Source organism: Zootermopsis nevadensis, unplaced genomic scaffold, assembly GCF_977971745.1.
Source record: "Zootermopsis nevadensis isolate Lab colony 2312 unplaced genomic scaffold, Znev_1.0 Znev_ptg000008l, whole genome shotgun sequence".
Lineage (NCBI taxonomy): Eukaryota > Metazoa > Arthropoda > Insecta > Blattodea > Termopsidae > Zootermopsis > Zootermopsis nevadensis.
Genome location: NW_028259140.1, coordinates 10,559,202 through 10,577,096, shown reverse-complemented (window position 1 = coordinate 10,577,096; position 17,895 = coordinate 10,559,202). Strand labels below are relative to the sequence as shown.

Sequence of the window (17,895 nt, the reverse complement as noted above, 5' to 3'; positions counted from 1 at the left end):
CCATCTACATTTATGCAAAGCGGCATACACCAAAAATACCATGGGCAACTTCACCACGGTATGAATAACAAATCTCAAATTGTAATAATGTGGTACTGAAGCAAGGAGTTCTTTCTAAGAAAAAAATTAATAACATTACTCGTGGTAGTAGGAGCAGTAAAACTAATAATCATCTATGTGTTATTTAAAATTTCAAAAAATAGTAAATTTAAACTTGTCCAGGATTAGGTCTAAATAAAGCCATCTGGAGCCGAGACTTGCATAAGTAAATAATATTTGAAAATTCAGTCCGAATTTTAAATAAAACACAACACTTCTTTGTTACAAATACCATCTATTTAATTCTATATGATTTGAAGCTTTCGCCTGATGATGGGGACAGAGATGGTCCCTGAAACGTCGGTTTCATCCCTGAAACGTCGGTTTCATCGTTTAACCAACTGACGCGGCTGATCACCCAAGAAAATTTTATTTATTTAATGTAGTTTAAGGTGTTTACAATGAGAATCACAAGAATAAGTATAATACAGAGTTAAATTTTAGAGCGGGTGGCATATATAGTTACCGCTGGACTTTAAAGGGTTAATGAGATCTATATACTATATTATGTATGCGTTTATGTACATTAGTCGTTTGGTCGAAATTCGTGTACTAGTTTCGGATATTATGGAGCAGAGGCACGCATGACCACCCTATTAAACCTGCCATTTTGTCTCGCGCACTTCGTTCAAAGAATACAGAAGTTGGAAAGTAGATCCTTGGACCATTCATAGACGGCCTTTTACCAATGAACAAGTATGAATGAATAAATATTACAATTTTTTTTTTATTTTTCTTACGTAAACCGATGCAATGAAACTTTTACGACAGCCAGTTATAATGTTTGCACATTCCAAGAACTTTTTATAGGAGATTCGAATAAACCACTGTTACTTTTTACTTCAACTTGTTCTTGTTTAAATTTTGGCCTATCGTGACGTATGGATTTAACTGATATGTAGAAGGGCCCTATACAAAATTCCTGAAATATTCTATACAGTACCAAAGAAATGAAGAAAGGTGTAGCTACTTTAAACAATAATTTAAGATAAAATCATTTCTAGAATAAGTACTTCGTGACTTTGCAGCAGCCCTTATTGTCCTTAACGTTTGTTTATTGTAGATACAACCATGTATTTACACGTCACTACACTACAGAAGCCCATAATATGGGTAAGAAAATATTGTTGCTTTATTTTTTTAATTATTTGTCACAAATTTAAAGTTAAAGATGTCCCTTTGCCTAATTAATCATTATATGAGATGTAATCACTGTAACCTAATGAAAGATGCTTTTTCTGTATTTACCATGATGATTAATTTAGATGGCTAGTTTGTCAACATATAGTTTAACCGAGGAAATAACAGGACGGATCAATTAGTAGAGGGTTCCTAAGCCCTTATTAAAACAATCGGTAACACTAAGTGAATGGAGGATCAGACTTGGCGACAGAACGTTTCTTCCATTTGACTGATTCACGTTGGAAGTCATATGAACCTTTTTAAAATAATTACTTGATTCCAGACGAAAACTGTCTTTTGTTGGTCAGCGTAAGTAGGGCAGAATTTTGATTAAATCCCGTCTTTTAGCATTCAATAATATATTAGATTTTAATTATGTAGCATCGCGTGTGACTTTATGTAATACGTCCCTGCCTGTTTGATTAATATTTAACGACGTTGTATAGTCTTGAAGAGTTAGAGACAAACGTTAATACTAATATGATTGAGGTACCGTGTACCGAGTACCGAGTTGCATTAAATGTCAAATGACTCAAATTACACAACTATGGTGTCAATTAAATAGTCAGTAATGCATTTTCAATCTTGAAATCCGAACACACTGTTTCCAACCATGGGAAAACCGTTTGTATAAATGTGTTTATAATGCCGATAGCCATTATTCGCCAAAGACAGATGAAAGTTTGTTTCTTTCTAAAGATCAGTATTTTATTTAATTGTCGAGCATTTTACATATTTTAATTGTCTTTATTTTTAGCGACATTAACATAATAGTAATGATTAATTCCAAAGAACAGGTTCCTATCTGAGAAGCTGGTAGTCGCGGAGGTATTCAATAAATGAGAAACATTGAGAATGGCATAATATTATCTTGATAGTTGGGCATGTGATCACAAGCCTAATAATGATAGATCCAAGTGTCCCACTCTTGCACACTGTAATTATGAAATCGATGGGCTCGCTTGTACAATGTGACCGATGAAATTTGTTTGTGTAGAAGCCATCGGTCGTTGCCAAAACAGTCTGTACGGCCGTGATCTTAGTGTGATGCAAATATCTTCAGAATGTTGCTGGAATGCCGACAAGAGAAAATTAATCAAGTTGACTCATCGAAACCGGTAATTTGCAGGCTTCTTCGAAGCAAGTATTATAATCTCGCCGGTCATTTTCCACGATGTGAACATCAAGGTCGAGGGATTCCTTCAATTTCGACATCCTTTCGAGTGACTTGATTCATATTCGCACATGAATGCAGTGTGACAACTTTTTGTCTTTCTCGTCAGCTGTTTCGATTTACATTTCCCTTCTACAATACTTCCTTTTTAATTTCTGTCTCTGTTGACTTCTCTTTGTTTCTTTCCTACTATTCTACTACTTCTAAAGACAGACGTTTAACAATTCCAGAGTTTAAAGACAGAATCTCTGTTTGTGGACTGACTATCGTGGCAGGAAGAAGTCAATAAATGCAGCAGTTAGAAAACAAAATTTTACAAATAGGCAGTCGACAAGGTGGTGACAAATTTTAATTGAACGAATAGGAAATTAATCAATATCAAGCGGACATAATACCAGTAAACTTGTGTCCCTTCAACGACGTATTTTTATTTTCTGCCTGCCCGTTTTTGTTACGTTCAAACGGCTGCCTGAATGAATATAATTTGATTAAATTTAGTGCTCCAGTTTCATTTTCAAAGATTTATGGCTGAAGTAGAGAGACATATTTTTATTCAAAGTGAACAGCATGCATTTTCATTTTATACTGTTTACTTTAGACTTTATTTGTAGACGTATTCACTTAAACGTTCCGTGTTTATTAAAGATTTGTTTTATCAACGGCACTCTTTAAGAGCGTGGACATTTTAAGTTATAAATACATTCATAGGACTTATTTTATTTGCAGTAGTTAACTAATAAAGGAGCTCGTTTGTTGTAAATGTGCTACTGATACCTAGATTGTTGTCTTATAACGGAGTCATGTTTTACTGTGATGTAAACGGAAGTTTAAATAGTAAATAAAGCCAGAATCAGTTTACACAGACCATTCATGAGGACATAAAGGCGTAATTGGTAAAAAACAGACGGAAAATGTTCCTCACTTAGCTTTACAATAAAGTGTCCATGACTGAATGTTGAGAGCAAACAATAAAAGTTCTTGTTAATTTGATGTACGAGACGGAAATTACATCAACACACGTCCTACTGCAGTGTGTGTGAATAAGACAGCGATGAATGGCATAAGTGGTTGCAAAAGCAGCATCATAAAAGTAGTTACTAATATGCAGAAAACGCGAGTTACACGGTTTCAACAATTCTTTTTCTTCCAGTCCACTTATGACTACTCCTTTGCATTAATTATATAAATAAACCAGCCGCGGTCTTATCTCTTCCAATAGTGAAGTCTCGAAGATAACTGCACCGTACTCAAAATCATTTAACGACGTAGCTGATTTACCGAATGCCCGCCCAAGTATCAAACTAGCTGAAGAGCTGCCGGATTGGTTAACCAAACAGTCGTCTGTCCAAACATCCAAGCAGAGTCACTGACTACTAAACGGATTACGTAACTAGCTACATCGAATCTCTAACAATCTCATTCGAAAATAAAGAAGTACACTTTTAGACCCGAACCTGAGCCTTGTGTCAAACGGTAATCTGTGTAGATGCCTCGAAGAATGAAATGTAGGAAATAAATCTCCGGATATTTAGCCACGCATGTAACAAACTCTTAAGAACCTAATTAGCGTCTTGTGAAAGGTGACAAAGTTTAGGCGACGAAGGAAGCAACATGATGGTCAAAGGAGATATTTTGTTATTTTTAACTTAACAGTTGATGGCTCAAAGAATTTTAGAGCCTCCACACAAGATGATCCTTCACTTTCTCATACAAATTCATTTTCTATTTCACCTAACTATGAGGATGTGTTATGTACGAACTTTTGATGTTAATGTTACACAAATACAGAGTTTATAAATTGGGCATGGTAATGGGCTGTTAAATAATATAAAACTTTCGTAAAAGTTCTGTTTGTAGAATGGAAAAGAACAAAATGGCAGCTTTACAAATTTCTTTTGAGCCTCCAGTTTTACAGCGATAGTTAATGTAAAATTTGGTGTAGGCACATCATAAATATACAAAAAAAAATTAAAATTTGAAATATAGTTTATATGTTAATAGTAACAAACTTGGTAACTGTGCGAAATGATGAGATTCCATATGACAAATTTCTCGAAATCTGTACATAAGAAACACGTTCTTCCTCAAGAATATATTAACAGATTCTCACAATAATAACAATATTTTTAAACAAATCTGTAAATGCAAGGAATAATAGAAGAAATTCGATTGATAATATGGCCGTCGTAGGATCTGAGGTTTTCACGGCAGTGAGTCCAAAGATGGCTGTCTTCTGGGTTGTAGCGCCTTGTAGTCTGATACAACCCAGAAAACAGCCATCTTTGATTATATGGTCATCTGTTCACCGGCTCATAACTCTTCAAATAATGTGCTTTCATTTTACCAGACTATAATATACACTGCCTGCATACAAAATTAACAACACACGATCATCTTCACTTCAGGGGTTTTAAAAGTTTCCTGTTTGTATTCAGTATCCAACACACGATTTGTTTGACTGGGTGCGATAGAAAATTAAGCTCTGCAAGTTATTCCTGTATCTCAATGTTTCGTATTTCTGTAAAAATTACTTGCACATGTGAATAATTTTAATGGAAGCCTTTCTTTATTATAGGACGACTGGCTGTGATAGTGTTTGGTCTGTGCACTCTAGCTATGGGAATAATCCTGTCTTCAATACCATGGCTCGACTACATTATATTGAAAGTAAGCTTATTAACCTTAAAAATTAGAATTAGAATTCAGTTATGATATTTTTTTTACCTCTACAAAAAATTAACGTGCAGGTTTTGGTGAAGTTTTCCGTTATTTTCTAATAAACTCTTTTCAGACTGTCTGGTAACAAATTAAGCTGAAGGTAGATTATATAATGTCTCCATTTTGTGAAGATCTAGTAACAATTATTTCTCAATTACTGAATGTGTACTTCATAATTGTTGTATAATTATTTATTGATGAATTCATTTCAGAAAGTTATATTGCACTCATTAGGCGACAACTACGGAAAAGTGTCTCTCACTCTGTTGTACGTATTACGTCACATTTTTAAACAAGTGCAGAAAATGTTGTGTGTGTACGACGCAATTCTTTGTTAAAGAAATAAATAAGAGAGTAAAGATATAAGGAGGGAGAAGAAGAGAGAGGCACAGGAATTACCAAACAAGTGATTTTTTTTCCTGTATTTAATTTTGTATTTGTTGCTCTATGTCTGACTATTTTATTCTTTCCCTGTCTCATTCTCCGCTGTCTGTCGGACGTTTCTAGTTCATTAATGTCTCCGCGTCATTCGTATTATCTTTTCTTTATTACTTAACTTTTGTTGATTTTCTGATGCATATTTTCAGAACCTGAGGCTAATGAACGGCTCCCTGAGTTACCACTACTGGCAGAGACCTGGCGTCAACAGGCTTACCAAGGTGTACATATTCAACGTCACGAACACCGATGCCTTCCTCAACAACGGAGAGAAACCGAAACTCGCGGAAGTAGGACCCTTCGTGTACAGGTAATAGAATTATTACGTCCTCTGTTTAGAGCTTTATGACAATCCGAAAAATAAAATCAAGTATATCAGTTAAAACAATTACATACAAAGTGATATAGTACAGTGGAAATAAATATGGTATCTTGACCGAACGGAAATTAAGTAACAAAAGACTAATTATATATTAAATAAACCTAAAAACATATTCTTCACATTTTCCTTCTATAATAATTACATTACGAAGAATGAAATAGGCGACAAATATAGTTTTCATTGGAAATTAACGAAATACATTCAGATATTTTGTAATATTAAACAAAGAGAACCTGTAATTAAAAGCTTCGAAGAGGGAATAATATTAAAGTAGAATATTTACTAATGTCATTCGAAGGTAAGTAATATATGCAGTTGTTAGAACGTTAAGTAGCCCACGAAACCCGAGCATCAATTTGGGGCAAGTTTGTCAATATCAGCTTCTAGTAATTGTTATTTATATTGAGGAAGTTTTGTCATTATGTCGACTGCCCTGTCTGAGAGTTGCCGTGGTGTTCTGATAGCCCAGAAGTATTCCTCAACAGTGGCTTAAAATATGGTGGTACATACACATTCAAACTCACTACTCATTACTATTATCTACGCTTCCATTCGAGAAAATATCAACTTCGCATTCCACACGGAGTCCTTAGCTATTGAAGAAATGAGAAATACCAACCAATGAAAAGTACGAATTTTTCAGAATATATTAACTAAGTGAAGATGATGTATCCCACATTTGTCAATGGCTATTTATATCTGTCGTCTTTCACAGTCCAGGTAGCCCTCGATTTACGCCGGGGATGCGTTCCTGGACGAACCGGCGTAAACGGAATCGATGTAAATTGAAACTCTTTTATAATGTTAATCAATGGGAAGTCAATGACTTGCGTTCCCAGCACCCAAACATTGACGAGTAATATAATGGCATTACATTTAAAGCTCTGAAATAACGTAGATAAAATAAAGGGAATTTAAAAAATATATTTTATATACTTACAATCGGCAATTCGTTGGTCCCCGCGATTGACTGCGATTCTTTCATGTGATTGATGTGTGCAGTCATCTCTGCTGTTATGCGATAGTTTCATTCATGTACGACGCCGACCTATAGAAAATCGGTAGTAAAAATAATCCCGGTACCTCCGCAGAGATTAAATTAGTCCTTTGAAAGTTTAAAGCACCAGGAATGAAATTGCATAAGAGCAAACTTACATATGCAAAAGTTTGCATTTCACAAACAGCTTTTACCGATTCATCGATCTCATTGGAGCAAATTCGCGTTAACGAAACACACGTAATTGCAGAGATGACTGTATTTATAATTTTTATTCAAAATCAGCGAAGTAAGAATTACGATTTAATATAAGAATCAGTACGAGAAACATTGTAAAACGTTATAAATAATAGTAAAATATATTTTTTCACTTTTTGACTTTCTGGTTTCAAAATAGGCGTTATTCTGAATCGGCGCGAATCGAGGGCTACCTGTACAAACTTTATTTTAATCACAAGCAAATAGTTGTAATATCTGAGAAATGAAATATTTTAATAAAAAACCTACGACTACATCAGTCGAAATTTTTCCTGGTAGATAGTTTTATACCCGTGTAAAATATATAGTTTCATATCATAAACTTAGCATAATATTTTATAGTATTAAATGTCTGTAGGGCTGTCATATTTTAAAATGTTTGTCCTGTAAAAAAGGAAAACAAATTGTGGGATGGCGAACTGATTCTCTGGTAACGGAATCCGAAATTTCAATGCCACCAACACCTAAATTCACCATTCCCTATGATATTGAGCCAGTTTAATTCCATTACGTTCCAAGGTACCATTTACCACACATCTATTTTAATCCTCCTCCTAAGTGAAAGCTGTTTTGAGACCCAAGATCTCGCTCCATAACCAGTTGTTTGTTTGCTTGTTTCTTTGTTCGTTCGTTTGTTAATTGTATGGTTAGTCCGTTAAACAAAATTTGAATCCACTACAAAAGAAACAGACCATAGAATTAACCACAGCACACTCCGGTGAACAGCCTTATTAGGCAGTAGGATTCAGCGACGTGAATCAGTCTTTATTTACTGATTACAGCGAGTTTTTGTATGCATCCCGAAAGCTGCGGTAATCTCAGAGACAACTACAAAGAACTGCGTAAGGTTGCCATGTTTGCTTTCTTTTTTTCTGAAGCTGAATAATTGTTTTCTCTATCGCATGGCTAATGTGCCTGTTTTGTCTTGTTATTGGATTATAAAAGTAAATTTCTATCAGTAAAGGTAGGGATATTCCATCCTGCAAACTCTAATTAAGTAACAAATATTTATTGTTGATGTTTCTGAAACAATTTTAAAACATTTCCATTGGTATTGTGTTTTGTATTGCCAAGAAAAATTGGTTTGTTAGGTTTCAATAATTCCACACCGATAGAATTAGGAGCTGGAGAATACGTATTTGTCAGATAAAGAAGAAAACAGTTCTTCAATTATCGTCCACAGAGAAATTATTTCTTTATCGGGATAAACATCTTATAACTTATAAAAATATTATTCCTCTGAAAATTGAGGTTAGCTCGCTATTAAATCCAATAAAGAAGTGCATTTTCTGTCAATATAATAGTAGTTTTAGGCAATATAATTTATTTTATCCAAATACTAGCTACATTTTTAGTCTATGAGTATTTGTGCTCATGCACATTACTAAGCCAAATATGAACATCATAATATAGTGATTTGTGCCTTTAGATTCATCTGTTTCGAGTCCCTTGCTTCTGTGACTCAGTTTCGTCATATTAATACGTGCATAAATCCATAAAACGGACATAACAGCTTCCTTCCGCTTTCTACATAATTAACCAATCATACTCTGCCTCCCTTTCGACGTTCTGTGGTTGGTAGGTAAAGAAACCAGCATTCAAAATGGGATATTAAATTTTTACATGTATTTAGGCAGGCATTTTGTCTATATTTTGTGGTTTCAAGGACATTTGCTTGTTTTGCGTTATTACTCACACGAGTTGCAAAGTGCATTGATATTGACGGTGGAATTTTCAAAAATGTATTATACTAGGTAAACTGTACCAACTTTGTCACTTGAACAATAAATACCGGTACTATTAACAGTACGTAATATCTCTTTCTTATCAACAATTTTGTAACTGTACAGTGAAATAGCTGTATCTCGGAAACCGTTCGGAATAGGAAACATGTACATATAGACTTTTCTGCTTAGAATGACCGATACTATTACCTCCCAGAATATTGACCTTTCCTCCTGGGACACTCTGTATAAATGGAACATCACTTATATTATATTCATTTTAAATCGTGTTCAAATTGAGAGAAAATGTTAAAGAATCGAAAGGCTGGTATACTACAGAAAAGTGAGAGTAGATAAGTTGTGAGTTATAGGCCTGTTACCAAACTTTCATATGTTATAATAGTCGTACATATGATAAATTACAATTTCCACATCGGTTTCTCTTCGTGTCAAGGATATTAATCTTTCACGTTACTAGCTTTGAAGCAGGTTACGCATGAGACGTTTTGTCATTCATTTGTTACACTTTCAAGAATATGATCTGAGTTAACGACGAAAACCATTTCTGACCTTCGTATAACATCAAGAAGGTTTAAATTATGATAATTTAGGTTATACATACACCTGTCACAATACAATCATTAATATTTACTGCGTTGTTTAATTTAATTGAAAGATAAATTAGTGTACGACTATTTTGTGTATTTAAAAGGAAAGTGGAGCTCATTATTTTGGTCTTTGTCTTTGTATGGTGTGTGCCCTGTCCAAATAAAACATTATTTTAAAGCCAGATTCTCTCACAAACGTCTATCTTGTGCAGACCAAAAAATTAGGTGTTTTAAATTTTATGCCATAACAATATTAACACGAAGACCATGGAAACTTCTCAGGTAGAAGCAACAATAATGCCAGTGTCATTATAAAAATTGTCGGATTTTTGAACGTCTGTAATATTAGTCTCTTTTTTCCTAAATGTAATACCGTAAAACAGGGAAATTTGATTTTCTGAAGAAAAAACCCATGGAAAATTGCCTGTCACATAACATTTTGGATAATAGCGTTAAAGATGGCCAGCACAATCAATATTAGTGATTTTATGTACAGAAGATCAGTCATTGGTCGAGGGAATGTTATATAGATGAATGCTCTAAAGTTTTTAAATGCTAAATCTAGGAGACCAATGCTGCCAATAGCATTTATGTGTTGTCTGAGGTCCAGGCGGCACTTGGAGGTGTGAGTAGATGACCGTGAATTTGGAACAGTTTTGGCATTTAGCCTGAGACAGACCGCGCTTTCAGCCAAAACGAGGAATGTTGTATTCACTAATGAGAATAACTCGAAAATATAATCACAGACATAGTTATTTCAAAACCTTTGAAAGAACTGATTTATTGAAGGGCTTTGGTGTGTAAGAATGAAATGTACAGAAAGAGGATATTTCACCAGTTTAACAAAAATAAGTGTCCTGGCATTAAAACCTGCCTCTAAAAAAGGACATGTCTAGGAAAGGAAGACGCCTGGTCTTCTCATTAGAAGATTACACTTGGAAACAGAAGGAAGAGAAAATGATGTGAGAAAAATAAACGCCCCCTGTGTAGAGGGGAAGGTGTTTTCTGCGTATTTTATTAATATTTCGAGAAAAGGAAATAGATTAATCTTGTTTCCTATGAAGACTGTATCATCCTTAATGTAATGTCGCTCTTTTATAGGTAGTGTCAATCAAAATATGACTACAAATTTCTGTGTTAAGGACGCACATTTCGAGTTGAGTTACGTTTTTTTACATCGTACTACTTTCATTAATTTGTTCAACTTACAATACCTGTTACACAATCAGTTTTTATGTGCGAGATTTGAGGTTTTCACAGCGGCAAATCTGAAGATGTTATCTTCTGGGTTGTTACGCCATGTAGTCTGGTAGATGTCCACCAACGTTTCATCGTCCTGATGACGGTGGCAGCGTGACCTCTAAAACGTTGGTGGAAATCTGCCAGACTACACGGCCTAACAACTCAGAATACAGCAATCTTTATTTTTAATGTATTCATGTGTTGATTACAAATGTTTTATTATTCAACTTTTTTTCCGAGTACCTGAATTTACAAATATATAATGTCCCTATTTAGTCGATTTTTACGTTTAGCCATAAGTGCTATGTTAATGGTAATAGCTGTCTGTCTGTCAGTATGATAAAATATCACAAAAATATCTCCATGTATCTCATTTTAAGTATACTAACTGTAAGAAGTAAGGTACGCGGGACGAATTTTAGCTGAAAATTTTTTAGTTTGCTTGTACTCAATTTATTTTCTAATTCATAATACGATGAGCCTACATTTTAATATTGTGTGTTTTTATTACAAAACATTGGCTTTGATAGTAAGTGTGCTACTTTGGCAAGCCGCGTATACAATCGACTATTCAAATAATTCTCTGCGATATAAAGTGACTAATTGTGTAAGTGGCCTTGTTAATCGTAACAGCAAGAATTTAATGTATCGATTAAGTGGCCTACTTGTTAAAACGTTTAGTAATAATTTCATTAAGCATTAATCTTGACATCTAAAATTGTGTCACTATGCTAATTTGGGTGTGTCGGCCAGTTCTCAGGCAGCTAATAAAATTTGTTTTGCCGCAACGTAGAGAAGACTTACTTAACTGAAACCAGTGTTTTAATGCGCGTTAATGGTGTACCACTTATGTTCGGAAATTCAAGATTTCTTTGCTCAAGTGATGGAAGTGTGACGTTTATTTTATTATATAACATTAGGCTAACCGGTTTTTATGTTTATAGTGAATCATTTACCTCTTTTATTTAGTACAAAAATGCTAGTCATGCTAATTAAAACGTGTTTAAATAAAACCTGTAACAAAATTCGTGTAGGTAAACATTTTCGTATAAATTTCGTATTCAAAATAGCCTGAAACACACCCACAATCTTAGAGGTCGTCAGCTAAAGCTATCCCAACACTTCTTTGTTCATGACCTAGACATCCATCTAATTAAGGTCCTATTCGAAAATGGAAAAATTGTTTGATGGAATAATCCTTCCACCAAAAGCAATAATCCTTTATCTGAACATGACAGGGTCTGCAGCTAAGATAGACCGATTAGCTTAAGCACACATCGAGTTAGCTTATAAGGCTGTGTTTACCAATTCCAAGTTTTCGTTTCCCATGCAGGAATGGTTTAACCCAACAACGGACTACGTCTTGCGCTCTCGTAAGTTAGCCCTTGGATTGGTTAAATATAAGTTGTCGCCCAGTAAAATGAATTCTGGCCCTCTGTTTTTGATTCCTTCCCATTCATGTGCTGTCCCAGTCAACATTGTGTATCTCTGAGGGCTATTAATTTATCTGCATGCCCTTTTGTCCTGCTATCTGTTATTAATGAAAGATTACAAGAAAATACCAACATTTCTATTAAACAACTCGGAGTGAAGGTTGGTCCCGACGGTCCATTGATAATGTGGCTGCTATATTTCGGTATTTTTGTTAGTAGACTTCTACCTGTATCTTGGTAATGTTCTCCGTTCTCACCGACTTACCGCGTGTGTTACAGCCCTTCCGGCTTGATGAGCGTCTCATTAGTGTGGAATTTATCCGATATGCATGGCTCCACATTGTAGACAGCGGAGGAGGTGAGGAAGAGACATTTTTGAAAGGTAAAAAAAATATTAAGATTTCTTGGGCGAGAATCTTTCCAGGAAGAGAAGGGCCTTCTGAATTTCGCGGATGGTATATTCATTTTTTGAAGACGTCGATGTAGGTACATACATTTTCAGTATGTAGTTTATTCGAGATATGACCGAGGAAGTAGTTACCCTGTCAGAAGTTTGATATTATTCTCATGGCATTGCGGAGGTGGCACTTTCAGATTTGTTACGAACGTATTCTCTGACACATGAGTTTGACCTACAGTCTTTTCCAGGGTATCTTAAGTAGACTTGATCTACTTTATTTAAAAGCATTTTGTAATTTTGAAATCTTACAAATTTCAGTTATTCACACATAAACATTAAAACTGCTATTAATATTTAGCATAAAATATTTATAATTAATCTGAATTAATAGAGATGACATTAAGACTACTGTATGAGCAATACTACTAAGTCTGTTTCGTGAATAGTCTGTACAGAATTTTTACTTCAGTGTGTCTTTGTTAATGACAAATTTAAAATATATTTCTAAATTATAATACAAAGAGACTAGATTATCGAATAAACAGTAAGTATTCTTGTAAGTCTTCATTTTAGTGCTTTCCATAGAGAAAACTTTAACGTAATTTCTAAAAGTAATTTGTTCTATTACAAATATAGGTACGCCAGTATAACTAGAAACTACTCTTATGTGACTAAAATTATAAAAATTGCTTACGTATTCCCTGAGTCTTTCAACTGACCTCCATATGTATCAGATTTACTCTTCCAAAAAGTTGTAGCCTTACTGACGTGTGTCTGTACAGAGGTATGCCTTCCACATATATTAATATGAATATTGTAATTTTTTCCGAAATCAGATCGGGAAACCTTTGCCTTGTGAACAAACATAATAACAAGGTAATTCATAATAAAAGTAACGTATTAATTACGAAACTTAGTTTTTAGAAACATCCGTGCATCTACTCTGCCATCTGGTGAGAGAAGTATGAACCCACTGCGTTTTACTTTCCTGCTGGTATACGAATACGGGAAGTACGTTGAAATTAGAACCGAAAACATTGTAATACCGACGTAATGAATTACGTCGGCAAATGCCCTTAGGTCATCTACCTTCTAGGAGAAGGTAGCCACCTTTGTGCCATAGACAGAATTGTGTCCCTGTGATGTGGCCTTGGAAATCACCTGCTGTACTACAATCAGACCGAAAAAATCGCGCTTTTTCTGATGTTATGTAAACTTTGCTCTTAATATTTCGTAACAGCGGGCGTTATAAGGTAATCAGTAATAACAAAACAAACAAGAGCGTAACAACACTAAGAGCAATGGAAAACAACAAAGACGTGTGAGAAATATATTTATACCAAAAGAACGTCTCCATTTATACTGCTGAACCCAAAGACAGCCAATCCGCGATAAAAAAAACACTCTCGCTTTGCGCCCAGAGAACACACGTTCTCTGTGCAATACAGAGATAGTTCCAAGGTAAAGTGCCACTCCTGTTGGCAGCCATGTGTCAACGTCTGTTGGCATTATAGATGTACCATTAATTATTAAAATTAAGTCGAATAAAGCGCCATGCCTCTTTGTTTCTAACATTTTTTTTTAAGTTTGTGGAATATTCAGTTGTAGAAATACTGTAGACCGGATTCTATGTTGAGATATAAAATTTATTCAAACAAGGAACCACCTGCAGTGTCTCGGGAATGGAATTGGCGATCTAACTATATTACTTTGCTGTGAAGTGTTCCGTCAACTGAATACAGCCTCCTTATAATTAACTCCACAGCGCTGGTTTTGAATCTGGAGTACAGTGAGAAGATTAAGTTTCTGCACTGTTTGACTGTATTTTATTTTTATTGAGTCAAGAATACAGATTATATCCGAGATTGATATCTCTTACAAAAAAACTATGACCCCCTTATATTTTAAGGTTATGTTTCTAACATATAGTTTGGTGCTCGTAATCTCAACCTCATGTAATGCGTGACATCATCAAGTCACCGCCTACTAATAATCTCTGCAAATACCGGAAATGGTATTACACTAAGAATTTCGGAGTAAGCCGTTTGGCCAGGTTCATTACCGTCTTTACTTTCACTTTTAAGTACTTCCTCTATTAAGCTGTTAAAACTCGTATTGCGAAACGTCTCATCACCATTTCAAGCAAGCCGCTTTCGACATCACGTTCACTTTCACAATGCATACTGTCAGGTGATATTCTGTTTTCATTATTTTTTACATTTACATGAGGAAACTACAAGAGTCGGTATATGATACCGTTATTTTACTTATTTTTTTTTCTTTCCTTGAAAATGTTGGCCTATATTCTCTGTTCGCCATGCACACGTATCATTTCATGGGTCTGAGCATCGCAGCTTATGACACTGAGGGAGAAGACAATCAAACTGAATAGCAAAATGTTAGTACTACGAAAAAAAAAGTTCGTGGCTTATTTTAAAGCAAATGAGACCGAGATTGTCTCATTATTTTTATTATATGTCAGCTGCAGTCAATTCGAACAGCTGAATGTGGTGTTGCGTGTTCGTAACATTCGCTGGATATGGCACAAACGCTCAAGGTACCATAATTTGTATATGAGTTCGAGAGAGATTAATTATTTTCCAGCAGAAAACGGATGTATGAAATTGTTCAAACGACACGCACTTATTGCCGTGAAATCTCATTTTATTGAAAATACACCAATAATCGTTACTATATAGTTATCGCTAAATGTTACGACTATTTATAACTTCTTTTAAAGTTAGTGTTTGTGAATTTCATTTAACTGAAACTTAAGTAAAAGGGACAAAGATCAACAATGTTATTTCATAATACCGATTTAAATGGTATTTTCGAAAAGAATCGAATAGCGTAAGTAATTGTATCCATCTACCGGTAGGGCTCAACTTGACTCTTTGTCTAGACTGAAACATGAAGTTTGACAATCGATGTCTACCCAGTCATTAATCTCCTGTTATAGACGTCAGATTTTTCCACATTATCAGTGCCTTTTTAATATTATCACAACACATTGAAGTTGATTTTTTAAAGCAGTTCATACAAGCGACATAAACTTTATCTCAAATGGTGATCGTCACGTATTGCACATCAAGAATCTGTCGGTTGATTAAAATTTTTCATTCACTTTTCAACCAGTTGTCAGCTGTCCCCTAGAGGTTTTAATTATAAATAATGCCATGTTTCTCCCTCCACCTTGTCAGCCATCCATCGATCGTTTTAAAATATTATTAAAGTTTTTCACCAAAATCATAAGTTTTTTCCTAACAGAAAGCTGATCTATAGGCACATAATAAGAATTGGTTTGCTCGAACGAAGCCAATAGAACTTCATTTACTGTGTGACACTTTAGTTCACGAGATTTTAACAATTGTCGAGACACTCCCAGTTTATCAGCCTCTTCTATTCGAGACAAACTTCTTAAATTTTAACTTGTCGCGTGTGTCTGTGTGACGCAAAATTTTGGGCGAGGTAGAAGCTACGGGCTAGCTCCATGTGAAGAGATGTGGCAAAGTCCGGCTTTGTTTTATCGAACTTCGAATCGAGAACGTTCTATATGCGGATCCTTTCCTTAACGAGACTGTCAGAAGCAATTAACAAGTAGTTTAGTGTCAAGAGAGCGGAGTAATTTTTGTCTCACGAGTCATGGACTGAGTTTTATGTCACTTATGCCATCGATACATTCAAAATCGGATTTCTCGACGAAAAGGGGGCAGACACAGGAAATGGAATATTGCGAACGTTTGTGTTATAGAGATTTTTTTATAACTTCTGCTTGCTGCCTGCATAATTTTGTGATCAAATCATAAATGTGTGGAATTTTGAAAGCCACTTGCAGTTCAAGGAACATTGTGCGCCTTGAAACATTACCAATGATGCAGAAGAACATTTTTGTAGGATCTGCTATTTCAGAATATGGGTTTATGCCGTAAATTCCCACGCGGGGCAAGTCAGAATGCGCGACAGCGGAGATTTTCTGTTTCCACCGACAGATAGACCTAATGTCCGTTCCGTGGAATAAACTTAACACTTTGCAATCTGACATCGGTCTAAAGAAGGGTGAAACCACCATAGACAAGTTTGGAGTTGATAAATCGTGTGTATCACCACAGTAAAGCACGAGTAGTGCAAAAGATTTTGTATATTTGCCGTGCAGGCGAAACAGCAGCGAACTACTGTGGAAAGTATGTTGTAACAGTGAAACAGATTAACTAAGAGAGCACAAAAAATATTATATAAAGTTAAAGATTTTTTATACAATGTCCTCTTGCACGGCCAAAGTCAAATATTTTCTCTTCAGTAACAGACATGTCTCATGTCTTTTAAGGTGTTGACGAGTCATAGTTTTTTGTTGTATCACCGTCCAACTCGTTATTTCACACATGCTGTAGCCCCGCCAGTGAGGTTAAGTTTTATTATGTCTCTGGGTAATTTGGTTGGTAGCACAGACGAGATGATTTGGATCAGAAGATGTTCAAAAACATTATTTATTTCGCCAAGGTGTGTTTAGACACGCTTCAAATCGAACACGGAGTGGAGATGGGAACTAGGTGTTAAATTTTAAATTTGGAGCAATTTGGATCTCCTTTCGTTTCATATAAATCGGAATAGGTGCCATATGTCCAGCTTACGATTATCTCGGGGTAGCCTGTCCGGAACCGAACTCAGTACGGATAATTGTTTTGGTAAATTTGGCGGGTTGGATTTTTTATTTATTGTAGCGCATGATATTATCTCTGATAAATCGCATAGATAGGTTTGCATCATTTGGGACATGCATGTTTGGATGCTACCTTGTGTGCTTTCCTCTGGTGACAAAGAACTTGGGATCGAAGGAAACGTAATGCATGTCTAAACCATCAGCTACTTCGGAAGAAGACACATGACTTGACCCCTGAATGTAAAAAACGCTGGATCATGGATGTAAATTTAAGGTTACAATAGTTACTTATTTATTTTCTTTATTCTTGGCAAACACTTAAATAAATTAATTGAATTGAATTGAATTGAAATTGCATCGTCGAAAATTCGAGTTCTATACAACACGTAAATTATGTGAACACATGAGCATCGACATAAAAGGGAACATTCTGTACTAGGGATGATACATAATTATTTAATTATCATTCGGTTTCACAGTTTTTGGATACTTTAAATTGGTCGTGACATTTATTATTTTTATTCTTTGTCTATAGAAGGAGATTAAGTCAATGCATAATGAGGAAATTTGATGCAGCATATTA

At 35.1% G+C, this 17,895-nt stretch overlaps 1 protein-coding gene across 4 annotated transcripts in view; it reads left to right on the top strand.

Moving 5' to 3' along the window:
* Positions 1-17,895, top strand: part of dsb (scavenger receptor class B member debris buster) — a 107,410-nt gene that overhangs the window by 74,832 nt on the left and 14,683 nt on the right. For all 4 annotated transcript variants that reach the window (XM_087345077.1, XM_087345075.1, XM_087345076.1 and 1 more), the window contains exons 3-4: positions 5,031-5,122; positions 5,761-5,921. In XM_087345077.1, coding sequence (XP_087201203.1) covers positions 5,031-5,122; positions 5,761-5,921 — 253 coding nt within the window. The remainder of the gene's footprint in view (positions 1-5,030; positions 5,123-5,760; positions 5,922-17,895) is intronic.